This window comes from Macrobrachium nipponense, chromosome 1 (assembly GCF_015104395.2).
Source record: "Macrobrachium nipponense isolate FS-2020 chromosome 1, ASM1510439v2, whole genome shotgun sequence".
In the NCBI taxonomy this organism is placed as follows: Eukaryota; Metazoa; Arthropoda; class Malacostraca; order Decapoda; family Palaemonidae; genus Macrobrachium; species Macrobrachium nipponense.
This window is the reverse complement of record NC_087200.1, coordinates 197,701,435-197,712,562: the sequence shown is the minus strand read 5'-3', so window position 1 is coordinate 197,712,562 and position 11,128 is coordinate 197,701,435. Positions and strand designations below refer to the sequence as shown.

Genomic DNA, 11,128 nt, shown 5'->3' with positions numbered 1-11,128 from the left:
GAGCTTCATCCTCCTACCTCCGAACAGCTTTTGGCTCTCAAGCTGAGAGCTCTTCCTCCAGCCTCCAAACTGCTGTTGGCTCTCAAGCTGAGAGCTTGTCCTCCTACCTCCAAATAGCTTCTTGCTCTCATACCGAGAGCTTGTCCTCCTACCTCCAGAAAATTCTTTCTTTGACTCTCACCAGGCGAGTTTGTTCGTTCCTTGAGACAGTGCCTTCACTGATGAGTTGGGGGAACTCAGCAGCCAATGCCTTCCTCCTCAGTGAACGATGAATATCCTGAAGATCTTTATTCATCTCCGTGAAGGACATCTTCCACAATGTGCTTGAGGCCCTCCCATTGTTTCTCGTAATCCTCGTTTTTCTCCCGCTGGGCATTCCAGTACTCCTTACGTTGTTTCTCTTCTGTCTCATGGGCCTTCTCACAGGGGTCTTCCTTGCTCTCCGTGTCTTTCCTTCCTATTGTTCCTCTTGTGCACTTCTCTCTCTTCCCTTCTTCAATCATATCATCTCCATGTTCCAGCGCAATGTGTTCTAGCTGGAAATTTCTCTGAGCAGTCCCATGTAGAAACATCATCAACATGTATTTGTCATGTTCCCTCAAAGCCTCCTCCTGTGTTTCGTTAGCCTGCTCCCACTGAGACGCTTTTCTTCTCTAATTCTATTCTGCTCCTGTAGCTGAATCTCTTCTTTCAGCATATCGCAGTCCTTGAGAAGTCGCTGCACTTCCAGCTGGGATTTACTCTCCTTCATCTTCAAACTGATGAGGTCTTCTTGTTTAGATTCCAGCAAGCGTTCCAGGATCTGTTCTTGACGCAGAGCGCTTTCCAAGTTATCCTGGAGTTCCTCCAGGCGTTCACGCTGCTTCTCTGTTTCCTTTTCCTTTTGCCTCAGTCTCTCCTGATGTTGCCTTCTTATTTCAGTCTCTTCTTCTTCCTTTTCTTTAGCTAACAGATGGTTTTTATTCCTCTGTTCTTCTAAATCTTCTTTGATTTTCCTCTCCCTTTCTTCTGCTTCCTTTAGCAACGTCTGCAGCTCGATTGCATAATGGAGAGCTAGGTCTAGTTTATCCTCGAATTCTTGTTGTTCACACCTTGACTGTTCTTCTTTTGTGAGGAACTCTTCGATTTGAAGGTTCCTCTTCTGGAGCTCTTCTTCTAAGGTTGTTAGAGAAGCCTCCATCTCCTTCTCTTTTTCCTTTGCTCCTTCCAACAACTTTTCAGTGTCTTTCCAGTGATGAAGAGCATCTTGCAGAATGGTTTCCTTCTGTTCTAAAGATTCTTCCAGTAACATTATTTCTAGCTCCTTTGCTTCTAAATCTTCTTTACTCATTGCATTTTCTCTTCCTAGTTCGGCCACCCAGTTCTTCATCGCTTGAAGTTCATCTCCTAATATTTGCTGAATGTTAACATTCTCCGCTTCAGTGATCCTCAGCTTTTCTCTGAGAGTCGAGTTATCCTCAAGTTCGTTCACTCGTCTCTTTACTATTTCATGCTGGTCTTGACCTTCCTCTAATTCTTTAGTTTTAAAGGCGAGGGATTCTTTCAGAAGGTGGACTTCCTTCTCTTTCTCAGCTAAAACGTTCCTCAACTCTTCAATCATCATACAGAACTCTTCGTTCTCCAAGTCAAGTAACTCAGTAGTATTTTCACTTTCCTTTAATTTCAGGCTGAGTTCTGTTTCCTTCTGTGAGGTGGCCTCCAGCTCTCTCTCTTTTTCAGCCATCTCCTGCTGGAAGAGCCGTCTCATCTCGCTCTCCTCCTCGTTTCTCCTTTTGAGGAAGAGGTCTTTTTCCTGCAGGTGGTTCTCCAGTGAGTTTATTTTCGACGTCTGCTCTTTCTTTGTCCTTTGAGTCGTTTCCAGCTGATCTCGAGTCAATCTTAAATCCTGTTCCAACAGGCACTTTTCACCTCGGAATTGTTCAACTTGTTGGAGGAGGTTGACGATTTTTCCGTCTCTTTTATTTATTTCTTTTTCGAAATGACTTTTCATTTCCTTGCCCTCGTCTTCTTTCTTTTCAAGAAGCAGATCTCTTTCCAGTATCTGCTTTCGGAGCAGTTCGATCTCCTGCTGAGGATCTTTCCAGAGGTGTTCCATTTGTGTTACGGCGACTTCACAATTATCCAGGTCCTCTTCTCGGCTCATCTCTTCATCCGTTTCGGTGCTCAGGTCATCCTCGGTGTCGTCAATTTCCTTTAATTCGAGGCTGTCTACCAGCCTAGCCTCGTCGTCCATTTCGGGTTGCAAGTCGTCATCATTGTCCAGGTCGGTATTATCTTGATCTTCCAATTCCAGACTGTCTTCGTCGTCGTCAATTTCGGTGTCCAGGTCGTCGTCATTGTCCAAGTCTGCATCATCCTCGCTGTCGTCAATATCTTCACTGCCTTCCGTTTCCATGCTGTTTTCTAGCGAAACGATTTCTTCCGGGTCGTCAACTCGGGTTCCTTTGATCTGGTAACAACAGAAAGCAGCGAGCGCCAAGCCCGCCAACAGTGCCATCCCAGGGATGGCGAGAGCAAAGCGAGGCGCATCAATGCTGCTGGGTTGTTCCTCAAAGATTTCAGGAGTCCGAGAAACCGCTATATCATAAGATGATATTATTTCCTGTACGCCAACATTAATCTGTTGAGAACCAAACAATGTTACACAGTCCTCACAGATTGAAGCGTACATGTCACAGCACAAGAAATACAGTACTAGTAGCAAAAAGCAGTAAGTGGCAATCATGTTGAATGATACCCGTAGACTCTCGCTGTCTCCATACCTAGTTTTTCAAACGGACGCTGGATTCTGGCTCTGAAGGCGTTCGTTCCTTGGGCCTACAAAGTCTTCATTCTAAGGAAGACTCCGGAAGAGGCTTCACGGCTTGGCTCCGAGGGATTCTTCCTCTTCATCGTTGCTGTTCTGACGAAAGTCTCCAGATCCTCGACCAGCTCCTGCAGTACTTCGGGAAGATCGAGGTCTGTCGAAGGAATCACCGGTAATCTTCTTCGACTCTTCACCATATTACAAATTGAATTTTATGAAGCCTAATATCCTCCTGAGATTATCTACACGAGTCTCTCTGTTTTTAGATAAATTGACCAAAAGTTTGCTGATGTTCTATTCCTTATTATTGATCCTGTTTTGTTCAAGTTGTGACAAAATCTTTCGTAGAAATTTTCTATGATATTTTTTGCTTTAATTTTCACGTTTTGGTTAAAACCTTTATCATTAGTAGTAGTAATGATACCTAAAATGATGATGATTATGATGATTATTAGTATTATTATTATTAGTAGTAGTATTATTATTAGTGGTAGAAGCAGTAGTAATAATAATATATCTATAATTTTTTTTATAATTTTTAATAATATAACTTTAGTGGTAATTGTAATATTATTATTATTATTATTATTATTATTATTATTATTATATTAGGGGTTGTGTAGTAGTAATAGTAGTAGTAATTTCACAGTATTCAAAATTATTATTATCACTATTATCATGGTGTTATGTTAAAGATTCGGTAATGAGACGAAAAATAGCATTACCTTTATCATAAAATTACGTTGTAGAAGTGATAGACAGATTAACAATAAGTAATCATAATGGTAGTTGTAGGTGATCTCATCCCTATCAGGGTTATTTGCACACACACACACACACACACGACACACACACACACACACACACACACACACACACACATATATATATATGCAGAAGCCAGGTACTATGTCGTACCTCTAAGTAAATGGGGATACAATCCACAATGAAGTAAATTCCTCTTGTAGTTTAAAATATATATTTTGTATAGGATTAAAGCTTTCGACCACAGTTGATGGCGTCGAAAGCTTTAATCCTATACAAGTAATATATATTTTAAACTACAAGAGGAATTTACTTCATTGTGGATTGTATCCCCATATATATATATATATATATATATATATATATATATATATATATATATATATATATATATATGTATGTATGTATGTATTGTATATATATGGGATCTGGACAGAATCCCGAAGCCATATATATATATATATATATATATATATATATATATATATATATATATATATATATATATATATATATATATATATATATATATATATGATATATATGAACAGAATTCCGACAGCCACAATTCCGACAGACCAAAATAACGACGGCCAAAATCCCGACTAAAAAAAAATCTTTTATATATATTTAGGGGCTAACAAAATAATAATGTTATTTATATACAATTTTAATTAAAACAGATTTACAACGTAATAAAGAACAGGTGTAAATGCATAATAAAAAAAAGATAATCTCACAGCATAATGAAAGATTCGATATATATATAAAATTTTTAAAAGTTAAAGCCTTTATTCAAGAGTTAAATTATGGGCTGTTCCTCTAAGATAATGTAATACATTTTGATTTTTTGTTTGTTTGTTTCTATGGTGTTTTTTCATTGCATGGAACCAGTGGTTATTCAGCAACGGGACCAACGGCTTTACGTGACTTCCGAATCACGTCGAGAGTGAACTTCTATCACCAGAAATACACATCTCTGACCCCTCAATGGAATGCCAGAGAATTGAACTCTTGGTCACCGAGGTGGCAGGTGAAGACCATACCGACCACACCACTGAGGCGCTAAAACATTTTGATGGTCTCGTTCTTGCATCACCTGGGTGATCGGTTCTTCACGAATAAGTTTTTTCCTTTTTTTTTAGGTTCTGGTTCCCCGTGAAGTATGCATTCAATTTCGTTGCTGACTTGTTGCTCCTCCTTTTGTAACTTTTCAATTATATTTATAAAGACCAATATGAGCTCCTCCAATGATGTTTTCCCATCTCCTGTGCCAAGCCTCAGCTGTATTTTGCGTACGTGGAAGTCCTGGCCACATAATACGAGGAAATGTCTTCTTATTCGTCCAAGTACATAGTTATTTTCAAACTACTATGAGATTCAAGGCCTCTGTAACATGGTTTTTTAGACTTTGCTCCTTTTCAAAGCATCGGATGTAGCTGAAAGTTGACATATGTATATTTTACAACCACACACAAATTTTGTCAGCATTATCAATAACCTAAATCCGATAGTTTTAATTTTTATAGAGTAAAAATTATCTAGCCGACGCCATGGCCAATGATTACGAGCCAAGAGTCGAAAAACATTCATTACGTAAGCAAGGAAAACACGATTTGACGAAATGTTGCCCCGCCCATCCACCAGACAGAAGCTTGTTCCATCGGCTCTAAACCCCATAGCAGTCGAGACTTTATGAATGGCGGAACGATACATAGATGTGGGTGGGGTATCTGTGCTAGCGTAGTAATACTACTGTAGCAGTAGTGCCGCAACAGTAGTAATAGCAGTAATATAATTGAATTAAACGTTTAGGCCAACTGCTGGGATCCTTGAGGATTATTTAGCACTTCTTACAACTACTCGAGAAATGAGTTTTTGTAGCCAGAAGTTAAATTTTCTAATCCAACAATGCCCATGATAGCCTTCAGTGTTATCCTGAATTATAACGAGGCCAAAGTAGGTGGAGCCTCATGAAGTCATCATTCTGACGATAATTATTGGTGAAGGTTTAAAGCCAAAATACGGCACCGGCTATTTTTTATTCAGTAAATAGGTAGATAGCCAATAAATAAAAATTGCCTGACATTGGATATAGCAGTTATCAAATCAAGCTTGTCTACTATGTTTTTGAAAGTTACCAACTATTCCCTACATCTTGTCAATCTGATTGTGACCTATAAAGTAGACTGTAATTTCTTAGGAAACTTATTTTGGGAGTTAGACTAATAATCGAAGTGTTTTTGTATTTATTAACTATTTTGTTGGTTTGTTCATTATGACAATTATCAGTGGAGAGGTTTCAGAGTTCATAAAGGTGTACTGCTTTGCTTGTATTTAAATTAGTATGTTATTGTTGCCAGAGGTATAGCCTTCGTTACGTATAGCCAATCATCTATCGAGAAAGAGGGAAGAATTGTTGTCATAAGTTACGTAACGAGTGCGCTCGAAACCTTTTCTCTGAGTAAGTTGGCCCATCTTCAAAAAAATTCACTTTTACATTTTAAGTACCAAATGTATTCAACCTATGTAATGCAGAATACAGTCAAAATTTATGTGTAGATATAATGTGTATTCTGAATAAGCGTTATATTTATGAAAGGCATAGATAAAAAGTTATTGCGAAAAAACCGCGTTACAGAGGCCCTGAATCTCATAGTAGTAGAGTTTTTAGTAGATAAAGGCGAAAGAGAAGTAGAAGAGAAACGCAAACCAGGATGTTTGCGATACGACACTCGTAAAACGCAGAAAAGGGACTGAGTGAGACATAACAAAAATCGATGATGCGAACTGTTAGACGTAAACTTTGACCTGGGAGCAGCGAATAACAAGTGGACGGAGCTAGCTTACGACTGCTCACAGCATACACCATGATTTGTTAGATGTCGTCGCCGGAAGTGGTAGGCGTTAAAGATTAACCAATTATGAAGAATTAGGGTGGTCTTAAAAGGAATCCAGATGAAGAATAGGCGGAGCCAGAAATCAGAAATTGGTCGATAGTTCAGTTGGAAGTTGGAACGATGGAAAGAATCAGTTAACTACTCACGTCTGGACACATAACTTGTGTCGGTTTAAACTCCGTTTATCCTGTGTCATTAAGACGTGTGATAGGAAAGTGAGATTGTGTGTGTTACAATAATAATTAAGAACCAAAAAAAACGTGGTATTTAACTTGCCCAGAATTTTAAAGGAAACCGAACTCTCATATTTTCTCTACGTGATTTGCCTCCTGAGAGATCAACCGAGAAGATCAAGAATCAGCCAGTATGCAGAAACAGTAGTTCAGAAGAATAGAGAAGTATTAGAAATATATTATATGATAAGTTCCTAATAGAGATAGAAACTCAACGCTGTGTAGATAAAGAGTACCACCATATAGCATATAACAAATAATAACTAAAAATAAGAGGGAACGAAGAACTTCGTAACATATACACACACATATACATATTGTAGATATACAGCTAGACAGCCATTTTTAGTACACATTCACACACCCACACACACACACTCACTCAGACAGTTAGCCATATTACCACAACCACGCACACAAGTACACGCAATGCTTTTGACGCACATCACTGCTGCTAACCAGCAAAACGGAACAAAAAGAATGAGGAGCAGCCTCCTCTAGTGGTGGAAGTGAAAGTGGCAGCTTTAATCAAACACTGTGGATAACAACAAGCGGTTGAGTGTTAAATAAGGAGTTGGGAAAATGGGCTACAAATAAGCCTAGGATATTCAGTGGGAAATAATAATAATGATAATGATAATAATTTACTTAGGAAGCAGACCCTCTCTCAAGCATACTTTATTAAAAGTAATGGCTACTTCAGCAGCGTTACACTTGTAGAGATTCTTCTCTATTTTCCGAATAGCGGCTTTTTCCGTGCTACTTAGACAGGCTAGTAGAGCGCCTATAGAGGTCATGATCAAATACAGAGTCAAAATTGGTGTATATATTTGAATTTTTCAGATAAACTATGATACCATAGTCATCAAAGTCTTTAACGATCTCTCTCTCTCTCTCTCTCTCTCTCTCTCTCTCTCTCTCTCTCTCTCTCTCTCTCTAAGTATTCTCTGTCCCTTGATGAAGACTTCTATTAATCTAATAGAAGATCTCTATCAAAGCGGGCAAATAGTCGGATATCTAGATCTATTCTTACAGATATCTTCTCTCTGGTAATTCTACTGGAATAATCTAGACGTTCTGCTCTGTCTCTACTGGTAGGATGCAGTGATCCTGTGGAAGAACTTTCCAAGCAAGAGTCAATGACTGGCCAGTTTCCCCCAACTCATCAGGCAGAGGAACTCTCCCTGGCTGGAGTCGCCGCCTGTTCAGCGGACAGATGAACTCTCCTGGAGAAAGTCAACGGCTGGCCAGATCCCCCTATCTCGGCAGGCAGAAGAAGTTTCCCTACAGAGTCAACGGTTGTTTGGCAGGCAGGTGAATGAGCTCTTAAGTCATTTGGCTAAGATCTTCCGAACTACCTCGACAGGTGGAAGAACTCGATCAGAACGCCACCAAATGGGCCGCCAGAATGCTACTAGAAGGCGATGAGAAGGTCACCAAAAGGCCACCAGAAGGCCTCATGAAGGAGATCGGAAGGCGACCAGATTGCATGCTGTAGGAATAATCTAGAAGACTGGCTCTGCAGAAAGAGGGAACTATGTTTCTTAAGTATGCTCTGTCCCTTGATGAAGACTTATATTAGTCTAATAGAAGATCTCTGTCGAAGCGGGGAAATAGTCGGATATCTAGAGCTCTATTCTTGCTGGGATGGATAGACACACTGCCGATGCCTTTCAAATCCAAGTTCAGCCCCTGATAGGAAGAGGGGTTGAGAAGTATTGAAATAAAAAATGTCCAAAATGCTGGGCAATGTGATTCAAGCAACCATCTTAACAGGAATGATAGAGAGAGAGAGAAGAGAGACGAGAAAGCAGAGAGAGAGAGAGAGAGAGAGAGAGAGAGAGAGAGAGGGAAAGAAAGAGAGAGTTTATCTGTTGTCAATTCATAGTCTTCCAAGACAGTGTTGTGTTGGTCAGGTAGTCAAAAAATAAAACTCTACATTCATCTGCTATAACTAACACATTCTTCACCAAGTTTTTGCTTGAGATATAGAATTGTTGCCACAATTGCAAAATTCCCTTTGAGTAGTGTTGCTCTTGTCCTGTGACACATCTCATTTCGTGGACGTATCTATTTAACTCTCCACCACCAGTTTCCTCGGTATAATTCCAACTATGTCACTGTAAAAAGTTCCAGGAGGAATGTCTTTAAGTCATTCTCTCAACTGTATATAGATGAACTACAGCTATAGTGAATGTCCCAGTGCTTTTTATAGTTTAAGATTTTGTCATTTATATTGGTTGACGCCTGTGTGGATTGTGAAGGACTTTTTGGTACATGTTTACTGACCGAACTCTGATGTTGCATTCCTTTTTGTGGAGGTCATGTTCTCTGTTAAAATTCTCTTGACTGATTCAAGGGTTGACCACTCCTGGTCTTTTGACAACCTGTTGGAAAAAGCATGTGCAAATACTTTACAAGTTTCTAGCTTCTCCCCTCATTCTTTACATATTGTGAATCCAATTTTAACCAATGTGCTAATATGCATAGTTTGAAGCAAAATAAATAAATAAATAAAATTCCCTCACCAAACAAGAATTGTCCTGTTGTTTGTTTTCCAACCAAAGTTCAAACATTTTCCCTATCTTTCTGTTCTATTGGACCTGCATGTTGCCACTTTGTCCCATTTCTCAGGGAGTTCTGTCCTGATATTAATTCTACTGATCTACATTGATGCCCTTCCTTCTCTTGCTTCTATGTTCTTACATTTGTGGAGGTTGTCCATATTACTCAGCCTTTTAACACTACGTAAAGTATTCAAAATATAAAGATGCCTGAACACCTTGCTTGATACCTATTTGGTCATTATCTGTCTCGTCTCCAGATACATTTAGATATGTGGTAGTTTGGGGTAGTTAGTCATACTTCAATACTTTTGGCTTCTCCCATACAAATAATTTCCATTTTAGTTTTTTGTAAAGGAAAAAATATCGAGATAGCTATTTGTCTGTCTGTGTACTTTTCAGTCCATACTCAGATCTTAAAAACTACTGAGGCTAGAGGGCTGTAAATTGGTATGTTGATCATCCACCCTCTAATCATCAAACATATCAAATTGCAGCGCTCTAGCCTCTGTAGCTTATATTTGATTGAAGGTTAAAGTTAACCTTGATCGTGCATCTGGAACAGTTATAGGTGCCAACAATACAGACCACCACCGGGTTGTGGCTGAAAGTTTCATGGGCCGTGGGTGAGAGCTTCATACAGCATCGTACGCTGTAAGAAAACCCAATTAAGCCAAAGAAACTACTGGCTCGGTCATACATTTGCGATTCAAGGACGCCCAATGCGTAACTGCCAAAATATTTGCTAATTACGACGTCATCACGCTGTAATTACGACCCAATCGCCAACAATTGCCATGAATCATTACCGCATCGCCAAGTTTGGCGATGTGCACCACCAAGTGATAGCAAATGTTTCTTTTAAACTGTTTAACGCATATGCAGCAGCCACGCTCGCGAATGATGTTGGTGCTCGCCAAAACCAGCCATTACCACATGCCTGCCCTTGAACTGCCAATGTGGGACCGAGCCTTAAAGCACATTTACTTGTTTTTATGTTGTTGAAGGTGTAATATTTGCAACTTGTGCGTTTGTATTGGGGTCATCAGGGTATACTCGTTTATCATAATCTGCAATCCTCCTCTTAATCGATGGCCATCTCTAGCCTCTCTTACTCATGCTTTTGCCAAGAACTAATCCATCTCCAAGGTCACTCATGTGTTTTTTTTTACTTTAAATTCAAATTGCTCATTCATGCTTCATCTGTAACTCTGACCTGCGTTGTATATGTGATTGGTGATCTCTTTGTGTCACCAGAATAGTTCCCATTTATTTCTGTTTCACGTTTTGATGCAAATGTAATTCAGCCTCACAGTCTTGGAGAGGCTTTATAGCCCAAATTACTCTGTAACCCTCTAGAAAATCCAAATGCACTGCTGTTTTACAGTTATAGTTTGGAATAATGCTCCCATATTTTTAATGTATTACTTTTTACTGTCGGTCTCGGCAGAACTAAATCAAAGAAATTTTTATTTGATCAATGAATGCCAGAATGCTACCTTTATCTCCTGTCTAAAACCTGTTTTTTCCATTTAGTAAGCCTCGTAGAAACTGAGACACAAACTATATGGTATGGACTAAGAAAAATGTGTCTGCAATGGTGTCAACGCCTTTGTCTTAACCATGTAGTATGCGACCTGCGACGTGCCTCAGTGTGACCCTCAGGTTGATTTTGCTTTGGATAACTGTAAAAGATACTTTATAAAAAATTTTGACTTATAATTACAGTCAGTCTGGCGATTATTAGCTTTCTGAATTGTAATCCTGCTTTATAAACTGTAGATACTTGTTGAACGCCATGTATTTGATCACTTTTACGTACATTCATTGCTGAAAGGTGTTTAAAGGCGATGAATAAGA

The 11,128-nt window shown here is 39.2% G+C and overlaps 1 protein-coding gene across 1 annotated transcript; it reads right to left on the bottom strand.

Moving 5' to 3' along the window:
* Nucleotides 1–598: 598 nt before the first annotated feature.
* On the bottom strand, nucleotides 599–2,671 carry LOC135219052 (calponin homology domain-containing protein DDB_G0272472-like). Its single transcript, XM_064255482.1, has one exon. It carries the CDS (start codon nucleotides 2,669–2,671, stop codon nucleotides 599–601), a length of 2,073 nt encoding a protein of 690 aa, XP_064111552.1.
* Between the last annotated feature and the right edge of the window lie 8,457 nt (nucleotides 2,672–11,128).